The sequence below is a fragment of the Vicugna pacos genome, chromosome 8, assembly GCF_048564905.1.
Source record: "Vicugna pacos chromosome 8, VicPac4, whole genome shotgun sequence".
Taxonomy (NCBI): domain Eukaryota; kingdom Metazoa; phylum Chordata; class Mammalia; order Artiodactyla; family Camelidae; genus Vicugna; species Vicugna pacos.
In genome coordinates this window covers 54,106,044-54,130,767 of record NC_132994.1, presented here as the reverse complement: position 1 = coordinate 54,130,767, position 24,724 = coordinate 54,106,044, and the positions used below count along the sequence as shown (strand labels likewise).

Here is a 24,724-nt window from a genome sequence, read left to right as displayed (position 1 = left end):
CATATAACTGTGACTGTGCTAAAAACATCTAAGAGTAAACATGGAGCAGCATATTTATACCACAGTTTCTTTACGCTACTCTCAAGTATGTATGGAAAATTCCTGTCATTGGGGTCCAAGCCGGAAGCCTCAGCCTTTACCACTAGGAATACATAAAGAGGCTTTCATGTCTACAGAGTCTTCTGAAGTATGAGCTCTGGCAAGGCTCCAATAATATAGGCAGCACCATGTAAAACCCAGATGCATATGGGTTTGAATCATTTCCTGGCTCCTCCTCCTCTCCTGACCTCTGGATGCTGGTGGAAGGCTTAGTTCCCCACCCTCTTCCTATTTACATTATCTTCCTAGGTAATCTCATCCGGTGCCAAGGCTTTAAATAGTGTAGGTGTTGATACATCTAAGGTCAGTACTGATCTCTCTCCTGAACACTGCATCTCAAAATTAATGCGTCCTGAACAGGACTCCTGAGTTCTTCCTGCATCCCTTTTCTCCAACCTCATCCTCCCTCAGTCGTCCCCATCTCATCAATGGTACCTAATGGTACCTGCAGTGATGCAAACTAAATCTAGAATTCATCAATTATTCTTTATTTCATTTAATTTATTTATATGTATATATATATAATATACGTAGTACTTACTATTGAATTCAGTCCTAAGATGATCATGTCTGAACATTAACCATCACTCCTTCTCAATCCAAGCCACCCTCACCTCTCCTCTCCTGCAGTAACTGAGGGCTGCCCATGACAGCTTCAATACCTCAGCCCGAACAATCCATTCTCTGCACAGGGGCCAGAGTGATCATTTTAAATCAGATGGTATCTCTTCCCTGTCTACTTGGTTTTGGTGGCTTCCCATTCACTGTGAGAAAAGTAGAATTCAGACTACACCCTGTGAAGGTGCACGTGGTCCAGGTCCTGCCTACTTAGGCCCGTCATCTCCTTCCATCCTAGCATCTCGTTTTGCTCCTGCAGCACTGGCATTTCTGTCTTTCAAACAACGAAATGTTATTTTCTTAGGGCTTCGCTCTTGCTCTTTTCTCTACTTGGATTACTCTTCTTCCAGGTCTTTGCATGGCTGCATTCATCTCATTATCTCAGACACAGACAAGACCCACTGACCTCCCAATTACACATCCTCATCTCTACTGCAAGCAACCAGCTGTCTCACTACCCTGCTTTAGTTTCTTCACAGCATTTAGGAATATCTGAAATGATCTGTCTTATCTACATGTTTACGTGTTAACTGTCAGGCTTCTCTCCCTAGAATGGAGCTCCATGGACATGGGGACTCTGTCGTTTCTGTTTTTATATCCCCAGTCCCTATACCACATCCGGCCCCCAAATACTTGACGGTAGAATGAATGAACCCTGGCTCTCTCATTTAAAACCAGTGACGTTAGGCTAATTATTAATCTATGAGAGTCTGAGTTTGCACGTCAAAAAGGGACAATTATACCTATATATATACTCCAATATAAATAAGAGATTTTTCTGAGGATATTTGAGAGATTTAGGCAGAAATTAGAAATTTTCTTAAGACTACAGTGCTCATGAATATGACATACTAAAATTGGGGGCTGATTAATAGTTTGTTATATGTGCACATCATATGTTTCACACCAAAAGAAGTCTATACCTATCCCAATTCTAAGCTCTAACATAATTACTTGTAATTCTAGATTCTCTTAATCAAATTACTAACATTAAGTACCAATTATTATCTGGCTATATACTTCCATTTGTGTCATGCAGATATACCCAGATATATAGATGTTTCTAGCTGTATCTGTATCTATATTTATATATCTATCTATACTTACATGGACACATACGTATGTGCATAACCTTGTATCATCTGATTATTTCTGTGAGGCTCTCATAATTAAAAAAAATAATTGAGCCAGCATACTTAAGGCATGTAGGCCAAACTAAACAAGAGAAAAATATAAAATATTTGTCCTAAAATTCAATTTCAGTTAGGCATGTGTGAGAATTCACTTGGGTTGAATACTGGACGGGGACGGTTCTGAGGCTGCCTGTGCACAATGGGGAAGTCAGAGAAGCCCCATCTTCTGGGTGTTCATGGAAACCCCTCAACCAATATGCTTTGTCAGATCTATCTTTTGATAGAGAAGCCTCAGCTATGTGGAATGTGAAACTCACCCTAGTCATACCAAAAAACTTCTCCAAGCCTGAAACTCTAATTAAAAAAAAAAAAAAAAAGAAAGAAAGAAAAGGCTATGATATCAGACTCTGGCTTGGAAATACTGATATAATTTTAAGGCTGCTTCATAGCCAGAAAGTAACTGAAGTCGTCTTGCTTACTCAAGATTGCATGAATAACGTAAATGTGGGTCAGAATTCCCAGGTTTATACATTTTTTTAAAATTTAAATTCAACACGTTAAACTACCTTAAAAATTTATTTATGGATTCCTTTTTGATGTCTTTAAGGAAGAGACTAAATATTTGTGTTAAAAATGGGACAAATTACTCATGTACCTTTTCATAAGAATTTGCAATTTAAAATTGCGAAAGTGCTATTTAGTAACTTGATAGTTTGTAATAACTCTTTGTTATTACTCTATAATGTGCTAAAGCTAAAAATATATTCTTAGTTTAAAAACTTATAAACTAACAGATAATACTTAGTCTTTGGGCTTAAATATTAAGTCAATTTTCCCTCTTTTCTATTACCTGTAGTATATGATATTATCAATTCAAAATAGTAACATTTTATAAAATGTACACATATTAATATGTTTTAAATTTAATATACATTAGCATACATTTAATAACATATTTGAAAATTATTGAACATTGATACTTTTTAAATTCCAATTTTTTCACTTCTATTTTGAAAAGAAAAATGACACTTTAAAAAAAAATAAGAAATATACTTCTTTTTAAACAGAAAATCAGTAAAGCAGATATTTCAAGCATATTTTTCTTAACTGTTTACTGGTTTTTCCTCTAAAAATATATTTTTCAAGCTACTTCTAAATTGCTTATAAATAATTAATGATTGGACTCTAGGTGAAGGGTTAGGCATACTTGGCACTTAATAGCTATAATTTCAAGTTCACCTGTACTCCAAAGATAACCCAGCACTGGAAAAACGTGCATAAAGTAGTACTAGCAAAACACAAACACCCTAGAAAAGCCAACAAACTGCCAGAGGCAACAGACAAATATGGAACAGCAAAAACCTGGTTTTATATAACTAGACCAGAATTTGACTATAGTGTACCTACACTTAATCCCGGGAACAGTATTTTGTTTGCAGCTATTTAAATAATCATTTCACAGGACGTAGCTAGTGTACTGAAAATAAAATTTTTTTGAGTCTTTACAACACATATGGACTAACACATAATGTCTCATTCAGAGATACTAAATTTGTTTGCATGGAACTATAAAATGTGAAACAATTTGGATAGTGAAAAAAGTTGCTAATGGCCTATTGTAGCTAATTAATATCAGCTACTTCATGAGATAACATTAATGTCCATGCATAAAAGCCATAAATCAAGACTTAAATGATGTATTTTGGTAGCTATCCTTGATTGGAAATATGAGGTGCAGATGAAAAATTATCTATTAGAAATAGATTTTTTTAGGATATCAGCATTCTCCAGAAAAATAGTGTTTTCACAGTACTTCTGGCAAATAATAATTACAAAATAAGGTAATTACATTGACGCAATTGTAATTCTTTTTGTTTTTAAATTTTATGTAATGGTTATAATGCCCATAGTGAAATATGGGAGGTTTACACATACTAATTTTTAACTACTTAGTTCATGATTTTGATGACAAACTTCCCGTTTTAAAATTTATTTCAGAAACAAGTGAAAAAACAGTAAAATTTTTTAAAAACTGAGAATTTACTTCTGTTGTGTACTGAAGTCTTTTAACGCCATATATATTATCCTTAATACTTCCTCCTTTCTCTCTTTCCTTTAATGAAAACAGTGAAAGGAAAAAGGAGTTGCACAGTACTTATTATGTGCTAGCAACTGTTTTAAACATATTATATACATTAATTCAACACAAAATCAGATTAAGACAATCAAAACTAGTGCCACTAGTAACGTGGCAGAAGCAAATATAAATCCTATTTGGAGAAAGATAGTATCACGCTAGGCCTCAAGTTATCTCCATACTTTTTATATACAATGTCCAGTTCTCCATCAAAAATAACCAAGCAGATGAAAGGCAAGACAATTTGATCCAACCAGGAGCACCAGCAGACAATAAATATAAACACTCAAAAGACATAAATAATATAATTACAAGGACTTTAAAATAATATGTATAATATATACAAGGACAGCACAGATGAGATTGAGGATTTTGTCAGAGATCTAGAAACTACAAAAAAAATTCTCATTCTTACACTGAAAAATACTATCATATAATAAAAATACATAACATGATGAAAATATAATAATAAATACAAAGAAAACCACACCTAAACAATCATGGTAAAACTACTGGAAATTGAAAATAAAAAGAATTACAGTCAAAAAAAAAAAAAAAGGACAGACTGCTTTTAAAAGACTGTTTTCTGACATTAACAGAAACAATGAGTTATAAGACAATGAAATAATGTCATAAAGTGGGGAAATAAAATTACCAATCTAGAATTTTGCTCCTAGGAAAAGTGCATGTAAGAAAAAAATGGTAAAATACACTTCAGACCAAAAACAAAACAAAACAAAACAAAAACTGAACCAAATTATCACTATACTAAAGGAAATCCTATATGTAATCTCAGAAATGCAGGAAGGAGTGAAGAATATACATGACGGTATGAAACCATAATAACAATAATTATTGTGGGACTCAAATTATATAAAATTAAACACCTAAAAATAGCATATAATTCAGAAGAGGTACAAAAGTAGTTAAGGCATTCGTTCTAAGCTTTTCAAATTTCCCACAAAGTGATAATTTGCACTGTACTTTGATTAGGTCAAATATGCATCCTGTAACCTTAAGAGTAACCAGTAAAATAGTGTAAACAAATGTAAAAACAACAAGCTAATAGGAAAAGCGCGATGTAACAACAAATATACTGAATCCAAAAGATGGCAAGCAGAGATAAAAAGAAATATAGAACAGGAAGTGTGAATAGTGTAGTAAGTCAGCATATTTAAACTCAAATATATCATTATTATATTAAATATAACAAGACTAAATGTTCCACTGAAAAGACAAACATCAGACTGAATGATAAAACAAGATTTACTTAACTGTTGCTTATAAGAGATACAGCTACAACACGAACACACAGAAAATTAAAAACTAAAGGAATGCGAGATGTTAAGCTACACAGACACTAACTATTAGAAATCAGGTACAGATTTCAGTGTTAGTCAAAGCAGAATTGAAGGCAAAAGCATTAAGAGAGGAGAAAAAAGGATGTTTTATTATGAGAAAAGTTTCAATTCACCAGGAAGATATATACAGTTCTAAATTTGCATCTATTTGTCAACCTTTTTTCCATTATCATCCCATCTCCTTAAAGACCCTTTCAGATTTGTTTTTCCTAATTGCCTTCCCAAGAAATTTTAATACCATATACACTGTACATCTGTTTATGTACTGAGTCTCTTTGGAGGGCCATAGACCATTGTGATATGTACTGATTTTTTTTTTTGCTTCCTAAAAACCAGTTATTACCCTTACTGTGAAGGTATAGTCTAACAGAACAGCACTGAAATATTAGTTTATTAGTTTAAATCATATAAAATGCAGATATTCAACTATTTTGATCTTTAAAAGTGGCAGACTATTAGCACAATACATAAGGTAAAAAGATGGCAGCACTAAAAGAATAAACAGACAAGTCCACAATTACATGGGCTCTGTTAGCATGACGTTTTCAGTAACTAATAGAAGCAGAAGAAAGAACTCAGTGAAGATATAGATTTGAATAACATGATAAACAGGTTTTCTTACTGACATACATAGAGCACTGTATCTAATAACAACAGAATCCACATTCATTTGAAGTGCATGTGAAACACTTACAAAGCTGACCATATACTGAATCATATATATAAGCTACAACAATTTTCAAAGATCTCAATCATATACTGTATGATCTATGACCACAGTAGAATTATACTAGACAACAATGACAAAAAGATATCCAGAAATTCCAATATGTTTGAAAATTAATAAATGCACTTCTAAATAATCTATGGGCTCAAAAAGAAATTGCAACTGAAATTATTCAGAGGTACCTGACAATAGAAACACTAAATTTGGGGATGCAACTTCAGTTATTAGAGGAAAATTTATTGGTTTAAATGTATATATTCAAAAAGAAGAAAAACTGAAAAGTAGTGAGCCAAAAAAAAAAAAAAAAACACACCCTGGAGAAAACAGAAAAAAAAAAAAATCCCTCAGAAAATAAACCTAAAGAAAGAAGAAAAAAAGGCAATAATAAAGGACTAAAATTAATAAAAGTAGATAATAAATATACATAAATGAAGATAAATAAATAAAATACATATAAAAATATTAAAAATATTTTTAAAATTTAAAAATATTAAAAATTTTCAAAATAAAAATAAATTAAAAATAAAGAGGATTTAAAAAATCAAAAGGTATTTACTTAAAATAGCTAATAAAATTAATAATTTTCCTGGCAAAACTGCTAGCAAAAATAATAAAAACAGAAATGACACAACAAACCAACAGCAAGAATAAAAAGTTAGACTAATATTAAAGCAGAGCATTATGAACAACTTCATGTTAATTATAAAATTTCAATACAATAGATGACCTAATATATAAATGACTTGTTTATAGACATTTCACAAAAAGGATATGTACATGGCCAATATACATGTGCAAAATTGCTCAAACTCATCAATAGTCAGGAAAATGCAAATTAAAACCATGATAAGCTATCACTACACACCTACTAAATGTTAATATGTAAGGCTAGTGAAGAAAGGAGCTATCCTACATTGTTGGTAGGAGTGTAAATTATTTTAATCACCTTGAGTAGTTTTGAATTTTCTACTGAAGTAAAATAAACATTCTCTGTGGCCCAGCAACTAATTCCTAGGTACATGTGCAACAGAAATACATGCACAGGTGTATCAAATACAGGTATAAGAATACGCAAGCCACTATGAGTCATAATATTAAAAACTAGACAGAACTCAAATGTTTTTTCACAGTAGAGTGGGCGAATAAATTGCTGTATAATTAAACTCTATGCAATAATGAAAATAAAATACAGCCAAATGCAACAATCCAATAAGCCTCACAGTATAACAGTGAATGAAAGACTGGAGGAGGCATGATGTGATTTCTCAGGTGGCAATACTATAATAATGTTTTATTTCTTGGCTTGGGTAATGGTTACACAGTAGTCCATTTATAATTAGTGAACCATTCTGTACATTTATATGTTGAGTATTTCTCTGTATGTGTGCCATAGCTTAGAAAGAAAATAAAAAACTGTATTTCTCTTAAGTGTTTAAAGCACCCAACAGTACTATAGACACAATGGTTATAACTCCATGAAACAATTTTCATAACTTGTATGCAAGTAATACAGTTGATACATACATGATGTTTATTACTATCTTTCATACGCTGTTCTAAGATCTTTACAAATGCAACTCATTTGATCTTCTCAAAAACTGTATGAGGTAGTTATTATAAACACCTTCATCTTTTAAGTAGAGTGTGGTACAGAGAGATTAACTGGCTCAGGATCATAGAGCTAATAAGTGAACCACAGTGGATGGCGCCAGATTCCACACTGTTCGCCGTTAAAACACACTGCCTCTCAGAACAAAACTTCTGAAGTTGAAAAATGTCAGATTCATCCACTGTGAATGAATTTAAAATGGAATAATGTTTCCTCTGTATGTTGGAACCATCTGTAAATAAATACATTGAATAGCCTGCTTTAACATTTCAATGCAAATATTTTTATGTTTTGTATAATAATTTAAGAAGTCTTTTTAAAACTCATGCTTAGAATGATCAAAGATAGATTTAAACATAATGCATTTGAACCATATAAAAATTTAAAAAACTGTCATTTAAAAAACTGTTGTTGAATTCTGACTCTATTAGTTGTAACTTCTGTGAGCCTCAATTTTCTTGCCATTAAAATGGGCATAATGAATCCTTTCCTAACAGGCATGTTCCAAGAAAGAAGTGATACGACATTTGTGCTGTGAACTAAGCAATTAATTACATACAAAAGCCAATACATCTGTGTGCGCAGTAAGTAAATCCTAGAAACTTTAGAACATAAAGCTACCTCATTTTAAGTTCACATTTAAGAGATTTAAAAGTCAAAACTGCTATACAACTTGCCAAAAGTATTACCCTTAGTAAGGCTAGCGTCTGGAACTTGACTCAGGGATTTAGGTTAGAAGGTCAGTGTTCCTTGAGGGAAGTTTGATCCTCGTTTTCTTCTTCCTGCTTTCCCTTCTCTCCCTCCACATAAAATGTGCAAACTGAAGTTTTCAAAATTATGTATTATTGTCAGTTAGTTCAATAAGTACATCTGACTTATTTTTAAAAGAGTTACATTAAAGGAGACATACTTTAAATAGGCTATGTTCTCCAACTGACTGTTTTTGGCACGAATACCATTAAAAAGTTTCTATATACATTTGTCTTCAAGTGTGAGAAGGGTCTTGCCCTCAATCTTTCTCATGCACTCACACACAGGCACTGAGAAGCAACGTATAAATGAGAAAGAGGACAGTACTCCTCAATTATTTTATTATTAGTCATTGGATTATTTTTAAATGATTAAGAATTTTTTAAATAATTAAAAAGGATTTATAGAAAAAGGTTAGTATGTCATTCAAAACTCTGTTCATACAAATTCCTGTTTTGTGTTTAGCCCTTTTATTTTTAAGTTTTTTAACTGAAGTATTGTCAATTTACAATATTGTATTAATTTCTGATGTACTCCCTTTTGTTTTAACTTAAAGATTGTTCTTTACTCCAGACAACAAGAGGTCTAGAAAAAAAGAAAATAAAAATTACTAAATAATTAAAATAACAAATGTTTAATTTTCCAAATCAAACTGAAAACTAAATTGAAATTTTCTTTACCTGATTGAAAAAGCAAGAATACTAATCTGAAAGACATGGAAATATACTGTATTCCATCCCATGGAAAACAACTTTTTTTCTTAAATTTAATGACCTTTTCTAAATCGAGGCATTCTTTAGACCTCTGCATTACTGCAGCATCTCCTCTTATGAGAATGCGTCTACACTTTTGTGAATGACTGAGTTCTTTCATCTGACTGGACACAGCTGGCAAGTGGCATAATGGGAAAGGGAAATGAAAGGCTTTTTTTTTTCTCCTGGAAACCAAGAAACGTATAAATCATATTCAAACTGAAGCACTAGTTGCTTACATTACTGTACAAACTACACATCTTAATACAAAGTGTTCTCTACTGTTTTATGAATAAATGATATTATAGCATATTTTAATTTAAAAAGTCTATCTATGATGTGTGGTTTCCCTAAACACAATTTGAATAAATGTAAATTTGGCATATTTAATTAATTTGAAAAAGTAAACCAAATCGACCAATTCTAAAACAGAAAATTTAGTTAAAGTGATCAAACCAAAAAAATACATAAGAGTAAAATACGTACACTCAAGTTTACGGAGAAAGGTCCCAAATAGTTGGACAAGCAACAGATCAGAAAAGTTTTGTTATGAAAACTCTGAAGCACATAGGAAAGCCGGAAGGAACTTCAAGCTTGACTAAACCTCTTGTTTTGTTCAGGAGGAAATGGGAGCCCTGAGCAATGATTGGCTTAAAGTTACTGAAGCAGGAGAGATGCGCTCCCTATCTCCTCACTTCAGGACTCTTACTTCCAGGTCGTGCTGTGCTCCCCAGCTGTGTCAAAGGCACGTGGGAGAAATTTAATAGGATTGAAGGAAGAGCTAATAAAGCAATTAAAAAAACAGAACTCCTTCTTTTACTTTCTAATTTTTTCCTCAACTTTAAATATCATGTAATAATAAATATCTATAATTCTTTTCCATTGTGCATGTAGTAAATTTATGGGGAGAAAAGTTGAAGAATTCTAAAGTATATATATGATGATAGTTGTTCCTGTCCCGTGCTCAAAGTTCTCCTCCCAGAGCCTGGACAAGACTTGCTTTTTATTTGAATTTCCAGAACTTTTATGTCAGTGTGCTTAAATGTGTGTAAGTAGTTACACAAATGTTAATGGAATTTTTTTTTCACTTAATACATCTTGAAAATCATTCCAGATTGTGCATGAAAATCTAAATTATTATTTTAAATACCTATTTAGTATTTTAGTGCATGGATTCAAAATATGTATTCAACAACTCACCTATTATTAGGCTTAGGTAGTTTCTGAGTTTTTATATTACAAACAAGCCAAAAATATAAATATAATTTGATATGTTCTTGGACTAAGATTTACTAGGATCAAAGAATATGTAAAACACTGAACACTTGGTATATTTAGATATCAAATTTTGACCAATTCAGGTATATGTTAACCTCCATATGTTTACCACCAGAATCTGTGGAAATACCCCTCACCCCAGACCGGCCCTAGACTCCACCTCCTATCCCAGGGAAAAAGAGGAATTCTTAAAACTCAAAACTCTTAAATATCCTTCAGTATATTTATTTATTTATTTGTATTGAAATAGAGTCCTTCGGTATATTTAAGTCATGCACAAACCCCTGTTTTGAAAAGAATCCTTTTTCATGTGACTGAAGCAGTGGGCAGGTAATGATGATTTCATCATGTAGAAAGGATATTTTATATATTTCTTACTAATATTTTAACTATGAATGTAAAACACAAAAGGTATTAATAAGAAAAGAGTCTGAACATGAATTTAAGGAAAAATTTTATGCAAATTCACCAACCACTAGAATGGAAAGACTAAAACAAACAATACTTTAACTTTTACAAAAGGAAACTCCATCAAAAGCTCATTATCAATTTTAATTTTTTCCATCTTCTCCTTACAAATGCAAGAAAGGGAAGAAAGGGAGAGGGGAAGGAAGAAGGGATTGGCGGAGGGGACAGGGAGAGATGGAGGGGCATGAACTTCCTTTACTGGTATATTGGCTAAGGCTATTATTGTCATACTTCCATACTGTCTGCAAATAAATGTATAAAGTATTCATGAAAGGATTTTGATTTTTAAAATACTGGGGTATTTATATACTAGTATACTAAGAATTACATATTGTTTAATAGACTTACATGTATTTTGTGTCATGTTATTTTTAGGTTAATCTGAAACTACAAACCCTGCTCCCTATTCTCCATGCTTGAGATGTTAACTGTAAACCTGCATCCAGAGGAGATGCCAGCAGGAATGCTCTGACCCAAGTAGGATCTCACCAGTGTCTGGATTAGAGGAACTGAATTGCATCAAATCCCACCAGTAGGGTGAGGCAGCCTCCGTGTACCACAGGGGTGAGGTCTCAGAGCAGACACTCAATGGACAACCAATTTACTAAAAACATTCTTCTTCTTCTGATTCCTCCTACTTAGTTATCAACAGGTTTTTAGTTATTCTCTAAATAAACCAGAATTGAAGCTGGGGAGATATTAAGAGAAATAATACAGAAAATCTAGGACAGTGATTGGTACTTAGGGAAAAGGCACTTGTGTCACACTGCAGTCCCCAGCTACAGTGAACACAAAGCACGCCCCTTTACTGTCTGAAGGCGTGCTGCTGCCGCGGAGGAGCACCTCAGCCTCAGAGGAGACAAATGCGGGGAGGACAGTGATCTTCCCTGGGGAGTGACAGTCCTCCTGGGGAGAAATTCTCCAAAACCCAGGACCTTGTTTTGATTTTGTTATTCCTTGGCAATGAGGGTATCTGGAGGTGAAATTATGTAAATTTGGGTAACTGAGTAAAAGCAAACTCTTAAGGGATGTGGCAGAAATAAAGGATGGAAGAGATGGAAGAATAAAAATTATTGCTAATGAGTCAGTATTAATCTTGTCAGGGTGAAGCACAGAATCTGGAAAGCAAAAGGGTGTCCCAGAAGTATTCCAAGAGTCTTATTTTGAAGATGAGGCAACTGAGGCCTCCAAAGTGTAAGAAATTTGCCTGAACTCACATGTCGTCTCTGGAAGTTCTGAGCTCTGGGAGGCTTCCTGACACCAAGGACATTCTCACAACACCACACTGCATCAGTGTTCAAACCCATCACAACTTGGGAACTGTCCTTGCTTGTACCAAATGACTACTGGCATCCAGGGTTGCTGTCAAAATTCTCGAAGGACTCTCATTTTCTAGAACTCCTAGGGGTTCCAAGTCCAAGTCATGATGGAGAAGATACCAAAGCACTGATTTAATTTGCCATCTCAAACCTGTACAGTTGCTTAATCAACCAACAGGAAAACTTTGGCTCTCTTTAGCATTATATTTTTTTAAAAACACCATTACAAATAGATCACTTCAGAACAATGACAATGCCTCCCATTGATGATATTAAAGATACTAATAATAGAAGTAAATATATACCAGAAAACTTAATTTTTTTCCCTCAAATTTAATTTGCAAAGTCACCTCTTCTGTTTTGTTTTTCTTCATCACCACCTCCCTTCCAAACTCTCCTTTCTTCCTCCATTTCTCTACACAGATTCTGCTATTTGTTTATTTAACCAGAATGTAAGTTTCTTGAAGGTTAGAATAATCACTTATCTTTTTATTTACTTCACCTCAACAGGCATAGCCCTTGACATATTAGAAGCACACAGTAATGTTTTCAGAATAAAGATTACACTTTCACATTTTTACATATAGATGAGAATTTTTAAAAAACTCCAAGTAAGAATGCTATGAAAAGTTTGACCTAAAAAAAAATTGTTAGAAATAACCCAATACAGGTAAGGGAGGGTATAGCTTAGTGGTAGAGCACATGCTTAGCATGCAGGAGATCATGGGTTCAATCCCCAGTACCTCCATTAAATCAATCAATCAATCAATCAATCAATCTCAATCACTTCCCCCTCCAAAAAATTTTTTTTTAATTTTTAAAAATTTAAAAAAAATTTTAAAAAAGGAAATAACCCAATACAACCAATTTCTTTTACAGGTGATGAAACTGAGGTCAAGAGTAAACAAGTGGTTCAGAATCACCCAACTAGTTAGAGCCTGAATGAAGGTGCCCACTGGTCCCCCATCTCTGCTGCTCTTTTCAGTGCACTTTATTCAGTCACTTTCTAAGTACAAATTAAGTCATTTAGACATCTAAATGATTCTTGGCAAAATATAAATGCCTTGACTATACACTAGAACTTTGACACATTTAATTCTCCTTATTCATATCTTTAACAATGCCTGGTACATCGTAGATATTCAGTCAACTTGGGTTTCTACATCCTTTCTCCCCTTCTTTCCCCCAAATTTCCGTATCAACCACTTTAAAGATTGCTAATATTCCAAGTAGGTATCACCTCAAAAATCAGTTAGTGTGTTGACAAAGCCAACTAAGATGATTGTAAAGCCATTGGTACTGACCCCAAGGCAGCTCCCACATGAATGACAGACTTGCTCCCCATGGCGCATTCTTAGGAGAAGTAAGGATGCCCAAGGGAAGGCTCTGAGGAGAGACTTGGATGCCGCCATGGAGAGGCGCTGATGGGGAGGGTCTCATCACATTTCTAAATGCCAAATCCCTTCTTCCTCAGCTAAATGTGCCTCCTAGAAGAGATTTCTACTTGTCCGTGGACTTGTTTGGGATATATAAGCTGAATCCATGGAACGGTGGAGTCTTTGGGTAAAAATTTCTATGTATCGAGGGTTCTTCAATAATTTACCTACCTCCCCCAATAAGTTACCCCCCACAAAGTCACTATGAGTTGAACCACTTAGGATACCTGTTAGCTTTTACGTTTAGATGTTATTAAGTCTATTCTGACTTTTAATTTTGACACGTCTCTTTAATATAATGAAACCCTTTTAGTCTTGCTTGGAATTAGTTTACTGCTTAATAAATTCCTTCCAACACTATGTTCTGTGAGTCAACAAGCAGCTTCCCCTGTGATGTGAGCCTGGCTAACAATAAATGCAACTTTGGAAGATTAATTACTAGGCAGAGGCATTTTCCAGGTGGTATATTCTCACTCTAAGGAAACTTGGTCATTTTACTTTTGCATCTGTTTGGGGTAACATGTCCTTTGGCTGAAAAGAACATCAGTCCATGTTTGGAATGGCCTCCTACATAGATCATATTTTAGGCTGAACTAACACCAAAAACTTTTTTCAAAGACAGCTGAAAATGCCATATTTAAAAATTATTTAATTTACAATATATGAAGGGTGGTAAACTCTCAGCAAACATTTTAACTAGGTATTTATTGAGAGCTGACAATGGGGAACTCTGTGCTGAACACCGTGTAAGGCATCGCAAGATGTACCAGTACAATTATTTTCCCTAAGTTGATGTCTACTGCCTGACACATTTTGGAATTTTCCACCCTTGTCCTAAGTAACTTGATTCAAAAAAAGAGTTTCTCCCAGCTAATTGGCTGACATATAGTCACCACTGATTTTGTCTCATGTTGTTCAGCTGAGTGAGAGCACTCTGAAATCACACAGCTTACAGTGTCAGGTAAAAATCCTTATAAAGAGGATACAGGCTTTGGACTTGCAACTCGTTAACTTTGGGCTTCTACTTCAGACAAAAAGCGACTTCATTTTATTACAGAAAATGTCAATCAAGACATAACTACTGACACCCGTCTTTGTTTCACCAGCCAGTAATAAAAGATAAAGCAGAGCAAATGGAGGAGCTGCAGTTAGGCATTCGCAACACACAAAGTCCTTGTTTTCCCAGTAGGCGCTGCAGAAAAGCAATTGTCCATTCACAGCACATCCTCTGCATTTCAGAGCTAATATTTTTGCAGTTCTTAACTTGGTACATTACACTCTTAATGCAGTTAATTTTGTTAACCCTTTGAAATGCACAATGAGTTTTACACCTTGCTTAATCTTACTAACATGACCCAGTTTTTTAAATTTCTCTCAATGTTGAGAATAGAAACCTTTGAAAAAAGTCAAGAAATTTTGGAAACAGAGTAATGGTCTCAAATAATCCTATCTCACTTGCTATTGCATAACTTCAAGAAGGGTAACAAGGAAATCCATGTTAACCACGTATTACTTGAATTGCTCTTACAATAATGGACTCTTTGGACAGGACTGATTTTTAGCAGGGTCCCTCTCAACCCATAATAATAATATGCAATTGAAAACAACATTAGCCCTGGATTTAACTGCCCTGCTTCCTGCAATGTTTAGTGGTTTACTGTATATAAATGCATATGCCTGCCTTCAGGGCTAAAGAGGTTTACTCTTAACATTTCAAACATCATTCTGGCTGAACATATGTAGAACAGAATCTATAGGTGATTAATTAGTCCCTAGGCTCAATCACTCAAGTCCCTAATTAAATATCTCACTCTGCTTTCAAGTATTGTAGGAAAGATAATTGGTAAATCTGCAGTGCTAATAAAGAAGTTTTTCTTTTCCTTTATGAATAATGGGATCTAAATCATTGATCATATAACTCAGTGCCTGCATCTCCCCTGTTGATTTCTAAATCCAGATCAGTTTTTTAAAAATGCAACAAGGTGATAAAGTCTTTTTTCCTCAAGAGTTCCTTTTCTGACATACCTTCAATAGATTTTTCTACCTTCCATCTCAATACCAGCTTCTTCCTCTCTTCATACTAATTTCTTCATCTATCAACCAACATGACAAACTCAAGAGAAAAATGGATTTTCTTTTTCCCTGTTTCACAACCCTCACCAATTTTTTTTAACCAATATTTTCCTGTTCTGTCCCACCAAAAAGAAAAAGTGACTCAACCCTACGATTTACAGTGGAGAAGAAATATTGCATTCATTAAGAAAAGAAAGAAAGAAAGCAAAGCCACCCTCCTCAGGAGGGGCTCAAAGCACAGAGAAAAAGCCAGAGTGTCTCATTAGGCTGCTTGGAATGAAACAGTTAATTTCAGGGTAAGAGATAATGTTTAGTCAGTTCGCTTAGAAAAAGGAAGGAAATTCAAAAGCTGGTTGCTGTAGTAACAATCACAGACCAAAAAATATATACGTATATGTTCATTTCAAATAAAACTCCTGCCAACTCTCTGTGATTCTGATTCTCTCAAGAAAAAAAAATGAGTTGCTGTTGAAATTCGTTGTACCTACCTCAACCATTAAACAAGACATTTAACCATAGTGGCAGTTCTGTGACCTTTGAATGCCGTGAAATCTCTGAGCGGTGCTGCTTGTTCATGAAGACTTGTGCTGCAGAATCCAGCAACTTCATCCAGGATTAGGAATATAATTAAGTTAAAAATTAAAAAATAAAAAATAAAAAAAAAGGAAAGGAGGAAGCCCGAAAGTCCACAGAGAGCCCGGGAAAGTAGGAGGGCAGCAGAGATTCTCTCGGGGTGAGTACACCACGCTTCTCCCAGGCAAGCCCTGGGACGGGAGCCCAGCCGCTGCAGTGCCCAGACCCACCGACTGGCTGGGGGAGCAGGCAGCCGGCCTGCTAGGCTGGGAGGTGCTGTCAGTTGCCACAGGCAAGGAAAAGCAGAGACCAATCGGCTTCAACTCCGGCAGCTTACTGGAGTGGAGCCTTTTCTGTTTATGTTTCCTCATTTCGAGAGTGACGTCAAAGGGTTTAGTTTTTCCTCTGCATGTGCTATTAATTTTAAAGTGCTGTGCTATGGGAAGAATGTGTGTGTGCCTGTGGTCAGCTGGGGCACCCCGCTCTCCAGAGAACCCAAAAAACATGTTCTATTTTTGGAAATCAATCTGAACCATTTAAAATACCTTGCAGTGAGGTGTATCAAAAACAAAATAGATAAGAAATGAGCTAAATGAGAGCAGCAAGATTTATTTTTTTCCCCCAAGTGTGAGTGTAAGTACATGTGCTCACTTCCCAGCTGTTGCTTATTTTTGAACTAATTCATTTACCTTTATTTCCAGATGAGTTGTTCATCTTGATAGCCATGGATGCAGAATTGCACAAATGAGCTGGTGAATAATATTGTGGGCAGTGAAAAATAGAAATCATGTTTACGCGGCTGATCCCTGCTTTTCTCTCTTTCCTCCAGCGTATGTGGTGAAGCCTCAGGAGTATTCATACTCCAGAGATCCCTCCCGCAGCTCCCCACAGGGAGTCATTCAAGGAGCAGGGCACAGGGATGCCACACTGGCGTGCCCGGGGCTTCAGCACATCCTCTCCCAAAGTGTGTGGAGGTACAGTTATTTAGGGATACTTCTTCTACCAGGACCCCCAGCTCATCCCTGTGTTTCTCTTCCCACTCTGGAAAATCTCGGTGGTGACCATCTGTTGTTTCTGCCACCCCCGTATCCCCTCCCTTTTCCCCCACCCCCTGCCCCATTCTGCTAACAGAGCCTCTTTTTTCCTTTTGGAAACTTTCCTTTCTCTATCTATAGATTGTGCAGCATTCCTCACAAATCCCTCCCCACAGCCCCCCAACAGAACTATAAGGAGGCATGTGACCCAGAATGCCCAATCGGATTTCTCCATTGCTTTAGACACAGCAAATGTGTTAGGAGGTAAGCACAACACTCAAGAAAGGCCAGGGTCCTTTTTCAAATAGGAATACTGATTCTTTGAGGAAGAAAGTGTTTATATCTCTCTCTCAGATTCTATGTGCTAGGATTAAGCAAGCCTGCAGTTGCTGGGGTTCATCTTTGATATTGAGGATACAGCAGTGAACAAAACAGATGGTGTCTGCTGTCACGTAGTTCATATTTTGAGGAAGGGGGAAGACAGGCAATACAAGTAAGTAAATGTGTAATGTTAGTTGGTAACAAGGGCTTTGAAGTAAAGGAAAGTAAGGGCACAGAGACTGTGTGTGTGCATGTGCATGTCATTTTAGGTATGATGATCAAGGAAGCACACTGATAAAGCTACTTTGAGCAGAGGCCCAGATGAAGGGAAGAAGCTGGTCATCTGTGTCTCTGTGCTCCACGCAGAGGAAGCCATGTAAAGACCTGAGACAAGTGAATGCTTGGTATTTTCAAGAAACTAAAAGGAAAATAGGGTGGCTGGAAGACAATGAGCAAAGGGAAGAAATGGGTTCAGGAAAATAATAATGTCTGGGACAAGATCAGGAAGTATCTTACAGGCCAGGTAAAGGACTAGAATTTATTCTCAGATGGGAAACCTATCAGAGGACTTTGAACTAAGGAATGCCTAGGATCTGAGCTACACTCTTAGGGAATTTCCTCTTCTTCTGTGGGGAAAATAGACCATAGGTGAGCGAGGGTAGAGGCAGGGAGACCAATAGTGAGAGGCTATTTCTGTAATGGCTGGACTTTGGATGAAAGCAGTGGAGAAGGTGAGAGGGCCAGATTCTGGAGGGGGTGTGTGTGTGTATGTCTGCACAGGCAGGATTTCAAGATGTGGGGTGTGAGAGAAAGAGAGGAATCAAGGATAATTCCCAGGATCCTGGCTTGAACAAACTGGAACACAGCTGCCACTTACTGATATGGGGAAGTCTGGGAGAAGACCCTGAATTTGAGGTGAAATAAAGACTGGTCCTGGACCTTCCTTCAACAGCAACAAATATTTATTGTCTACTCTGTACCAGGCACTGTTTTAAGTGCTGGAGAAAAGGCAGTGGAAACAAACAAACAAATAAACCCCAAAGCCCTTGCCCTCATGAAACTGAGATTCTTCTGAGGGAAGACAGACCATAACAATAAATGAAAAAAATATATAGGATATTTAATAGTGATAATATTGTGGAGGAAAAAATAAAACAGCAAAGGATCAGTAGTCAGAAAGGGACTTGCAATTTTAAATTGAACATCCAGGGACAGTCTCACTTCAAGGGTGATATTTCATCAAGACTTGAAATTGATGAGGAAAGAAGGAGGGAAAGAGCATCATAGGCAGAGAGAACACAGGTGTGAAGGCTTGGAGGTGGGAAAGTGGCGGGTGAGGAGTAAGAGATGGCAGCGGGTCTAGAGGGGGCAGGTCATGGAGGGCTGGCCTGGTCGTTGTAAAGACTTTGGCTTTTACGCTGGAAGAAGTAGAGCTTTAAGTCGAGGAGTGAGGTAATCCAACTCACATTTTCACAGCCTCACTGTGGCAGCTGTGTGGAGGTCACACTGGAAGAAGGGGAACAAATAGAGGTTATACTGCAATGAAACAAGTCTGACATCATGGTGGCATTCACTACGATGGCTTTGGTGGAGGTGGCTTCTGATTATATTTTGGTGTTAGAGACAACAGGACTTTTTAAATGGACTGGATGTATAGGGGAAGGAGATTAGTGAGAGGAGTCAATCACATCTTCAAAATGTTGGGTTCCATTAAATGAAAGAATGGAGCTGGCATTGACCGAGAGACAGTGGGAAGAACAGCATTAGTAGGGAAGATGAAGAGTTTGACAGAGAATGTGTTACCTTTGCCTGTAAGATATATACATGGAGATGTTGAATAGGTAATTGGATATACAAGCCCAGAGTCCAGGGGACAGTTTTAGGTTATAGATGTAAATTTGGATGTCATTGTACATTCATGGTACTTGAAGCTCTGAGACTGGGTGTGATTACCAAGGAAATGAGTATATAGATGGAAAAGCCTTAGACAGTCCAAGGTTAAGCCATCAGGAATATGATGGGTCTCCCTCATATTCCTGTACTAAGAAAGAGCCTTCAAGAGGTAAGAAAAACCAAGAGGGTGATATCTTGGAAGCCAAATGAAATTTTCAATGATTAGCTTCATAAAATGAAAATTAGATGAAGACTGAAAATTGATCCTTGAATTTAAAATGTGTAACCAACTGTGCTCTTGACAAAATCAGGTTGGTACGGGAAAGGTGAAAGATCAAGAAAGAATGGAAGGACAATTGGGGACAAACAGTATAGGCAATTCTTTCAAGGTGTTTTTCTTCAAAGAGAGAAGAGAAATGGGGCAGTAATCGGAGGGGAGAGTAGAATCAAGGAAGCATTTTTAATATGGAAGAAACATCAACATTTTGTATGCTGTTAGAAAAGATCCAGTTGAGAGGAATAATTAATGTTGCAGAGGAGAAAGGGAAAAATTGCTGGAGCAAAAATTGCTGAAGCACAGACGGCCTTCCAAAGTGTCCAGTCTAATCCCTAGAATCTGTCGAATATATTACAATGCAAAAGGGACTCTGAAGATATAAGTGAGATTCTTAAAAGAAGGAGATTGTCCTGGGCAGTGAGTGTGCTCAATTTAGTCACATGAATCCTTAAAAGCAGAGAACTTTCTCTGGCTGGAACCAAAAGAGAGATGCAGCAGAATAAGAAGCCAGAGAAATTCCACGTATCAGAAGTACACACTGCTACTGGCTCTGAGATGTAGGACCCAGATGCAAGGGCCAGAGAAAGGGCTCTAGAAGCTGAGAGCTACCCCCTGCTGTCAGCCAGCAAAGAAATAGTTACCTTAGTCCTACCATTACAAGGAACTGGAGGCTTCTGACACCCTGAATGAACCTGGAAATGGATTTTTCCCTAGAGCCTGGAGAAAGGAACACAGCCCAGCTGACACCCTGTTTTCAGCTTTGTGAGACTCTAAGCAGAGTACCTAGCCAGGCCCACCTACAGATCCATGAACTAATAAAGTTTGTGTTAATTTGTTACAGCAGTGATGGAATGCTAATTAAGAGTGATTGGCTTTAGAAAGCAATATGGATGATTCATCCACAGAAACAGAATAGAAGGCAGAGTGAATGATAGAGGTAGTGCTAGGTGGGTTGTGGTGGTACTGCAAGGTTGTGAAAGTTCTCTGTGACTTCTAATTTCTCAGTGGAATCGGAATTAGGAGTATTGACTAAGAGAGAGGATAGCAGAAGTGGTGGAGGTTTGAGGAGGGAGTATGTGAAATAGTTATGCAGGAGAGTAAAGAGCAGGAATTATCAGAGAAGTGTAATAAAACGGTAAAGAGCACTAAGGGCATATTTGAGTTTAGTTATCACGACTTAAAATGATGCCAGACAGCATGTTACCTTTACAGTATCCATGAGATATCTAAATAGAACTGTCACATGGGCAGTTTATATATAATTCTGGAAAACCAAGTGTAGATGAAATGGAATTAAAAGCAATGGGTGAGCAGGTGAGTGTGAATTCAGTTAGGAAATGAGAACAAACTCAAGGTCTAAACTCAGGGATTTTCTAATGTTTAGATATTGGGAAATTGAGGATGATTCAGCAAAGGAGACCTAAAAGGAGTAGCCACAGAGGTAGACACACAATCAAGATAGTGGTCTCTCAGAAGTTAAGTTCCAACAGTCAGTGCTATGAACTGAATTGTGTCCCCCCTCTCTCACCCCTCAAAAAACATATGTTTAAGCCCTAACTTAGAACGTGACTGCATTTGGAGTTAGGACCTATTAGGGGGTAATTAAGGTTAAATGAGGTCATAAAGATGGGACCCTAGTCCAATAGGTCTGGTGCCCTTATAAGAAAAGGAAGAGACACCAGAGCTCTCTCTATCATGTGAAGATATAGCCAAAAGGAAGCCATTTATAAGCCAGGAAGAGAGCTTTCACCAGCCATTAACTCTATTGGTACTTTGATCTTGGGCTTCTAGTTTCCAGAAGTGTGAGGAAATAAATTTCTGTTGCTAAATGCCCAGACGATGATATTTTGTTATACAACCTGAGTGGACTAATCGAGTCAATTATGTGAGTAAATGAATTCTCCCTTTTTTTTTTTCCTGCAGCCATATAAGTTGGCTTTCTGCTACTTATGACAGGAAGAGTCCTACCAAATTCAACATACAGTGTCAATGTTTCCAAGAGGTGACTGTCAACTCTCCTCTCCCTGATATAAAAACTTCACCACTTGCAGCTCGAGGAAACGTTAAGGATAGTTCTGTATCTATCTAAACATTTCTACCAAACACAGTAATTATCAAGCAGAGACTACTGTGTTTAAAATACTAACTGGTTTTCTGAGGCAACATTATTTAGTACATACTTTGGAGTGTTCTCTGAAACATGACATTTGATGTGACCACATTTTCTGCAATTTATTAGTTATAAAAATAATCTTAAAGGAGCCACCTTATTTCAGCCTCTTCATTTTCTTCCCAAATCCCCTTCTTAAATAGCCCATGACTCATAGACATGACCACTCAGTTATTTTCTCTCCTTTACAAAAGTTCAACTCTCTATTTTCTCTATTAATGGAATAGAAAATATGATTCTTCTCTTGCTGCATCTCTAGGAAGATAAATGTCTCAGTGACCTTACAGATGTTAAATTTATTCAAGAAATACTAAGTATATATTATTGGTAGAATCCAGTGGTGTCTGTTCAACATACTATTGTGCTATTGGGGTTGACAGAGATCAACAGGATGTGATCTCTAGCTTTAAAACATACAGTTGGCTTCAAAAGACACATATTTTATAATAGTAATACAATAGCGATAGGAGCAAAGATGCAGCAGGGGCTCTAAACATAGAAAAGATACAATGAAAATTCAGAGAAAGGGGAGATAGATTACTTTTTCATGGAAGAATTCGGGAATACTTTGCATAATGTTGGAGATTTCATTTGTCCTGAACCAAGAAGACATACATTATGTTGAGGGATTGACTTGTAGGTGAGGTATAATGGGAATATAGGGTATGGGAAAGGAACAATATATTGTAAACCCAACATGGTAAATTAGTGAAAAATTATAGAAAGTGAAATCTGAAATCTGACATTTACTTATTAGGGGATGGGGAATTATTACAGGTTTGTGAATAGGGACTTAAAATAGCACTAGTGTATTAGCAAAATGGTCTAATGTTGGATATGGATAATTAAACTGGTATTACAATATGGTAGAATGAGTCATGTGATAGGGGAAGTTCAGGGTGATTTGGGAGTATATAGGAGAGAAATCAACACTAGATTTTTAACTCAACAAATGCTTCTCCCTGAGGAAAGTGACATCTGAGATGAGATCTAAAGGATAAGTAAAAGGTACTCTGGTAAAAAGGATGGATAAATGAGATGAGGTAGGAGATACACCAATTAAAAAGAAGGGTAGCAGAGAGATGCAAAAATATTGCATGCTGAGATGCTAACACAAAGAAGACAGGTGAAGTTGAGCATAGTTCACTCTGGGGACCAATACAAGCTCAGTTTGGCCAAAAAGATAAGAAGTGGAGACAATATAGAGCCTTTTAATCATATTAAGAAATTTGGACGTTGTTCTAAGAGAAATGGGGATACATTGAAGGGTTCTAAACAGTAAAGAACCTGATCAAATCTGTATTTTGAAATTAGTTTGACAGTTGTGTGGAGACCAGAAGAAGGAAGTCAAGAAATAGGAAGACCAGAAGAGAAAGAACAGTGGCTTGGAACAGGTTGGCAGTAATGTGGAAGGAGAGATATGAACAGATTTAACAGCTGGTTAGGAAATGTCATCAATGCAATTTGGTGATGGATTGATGGTAAAAGATGAGAGATTTACTGTGGAATGAGAATAAGGAATAACACAGTCAAGGATGGCACTCAAGTTTCAGGCATGACAAATGGGTGCCACTTGTTGAGTTAGGTCTGGCATGAAAGATGATAAATTCAGTTTTGAACTTAACATCAAAGCGGAGATGGATATATTGTTATAAAACTTAGCAAAGAACCTAGGCTAGAAGCTTCATTATCATCACACTAGTGAAATAAGCCATACGAACTGATGGGATCATTCAGGAAGTATGCCTAGTGGGAGAATAGAAGAGAGTCTGGGGTGAAACCCAAAGGAACCTCAATATTTAAGGGGTAGACAAAGGAAGAAAAACCTATAAAAATATGGACAGTGGCAACATTAAAAAAAGAAGAGAATGTAACATTATCAAATCAAAGAAAAATTGTGTTTCAAGATGTACAACGTAGCCAAAAATGTTAAATTTGCTAAGAGGGAACGAGAAGAACATCTTTTTTAGTTATTAAGTAGCTATGAAATTATAACATTATGGTATCGGTGTAGATGCAAATAAATACAAAAATAAACCACTGGAACAGAATAAAGTCTAAAGAGAATCAATGTGTATACATACCAAAACTTCATATATGATAAAGACGGTGTTTTAAATGAGGGGAGAAAGAATGGACCACTTAGTAAATGATGATGAGACAAGGCCAGCCATTGACAAAATACAATATTCAAACAAGTTAAACAAAAATCATTCCAAAATCCATTTACAAATATAAACTATTGTTAGATAAGAGACTTAAACATGAAAAACAAAAACTATAAAATTTGGGGGAAATATATGATTGAATATATGTGATCTCAAAGTAGAGAAGAACTTCTTTAAAAAGACAAAAAAGCAAAGTCCACAAAGAAAGTTGATAAAATATCTTATACCAAAATTAAAGTCTTCTTATGATCTAAGACATTACAATAAAGTTAAAAGACAAGGGACAGATTTAAAGATATTTTCAACTTATATAAAACTTATATAATATGCATTATAATACATAAACATTTAATATATAATATTATACATTAATATGTACCCATCAGATTTACAAACCAGAAAAGAGAGTCTGGGGAAAAAATGCAAAAGGAGCACCGATATTTAAGGTGTAAGCTAAGGAAGAGAAGCCCATAAAAATACGGAGAAAAAGTAGCAATTTATGAGGGGAAGAAAGAATGTTGTGTCATA

The 24,724-nt window shown here is 36.0% G+C and overlaps 1 protein-coding gene across 1 annotated transcript in view; it reads right to left on the bottom strand.

Moving 5' to 3' along the window:
• Positions 1 to 16,615, bottom strand: part of PDE7B (phosphodiesterase 7B) — a 289,001-nt gene extending 272,386 nt beyond the window's left edge. Inside the window, exon 1 of the mRNA XM_006200080.4 lies at positions 16,249 to 16,615. Within this exon, the coding sequence (XP_006200142.1) occupies positions 16,249 to 16,269 (21 nt within the window). The 5' untranslated portion in view covers positions 16,270 to 16,615. The remainder of the gene's footprint in view (positions 1 to 16,248) is intronic.
• Between the last annotated feature and the right edge of the window lie 8,109 nt (positions 16,616 to 24,724).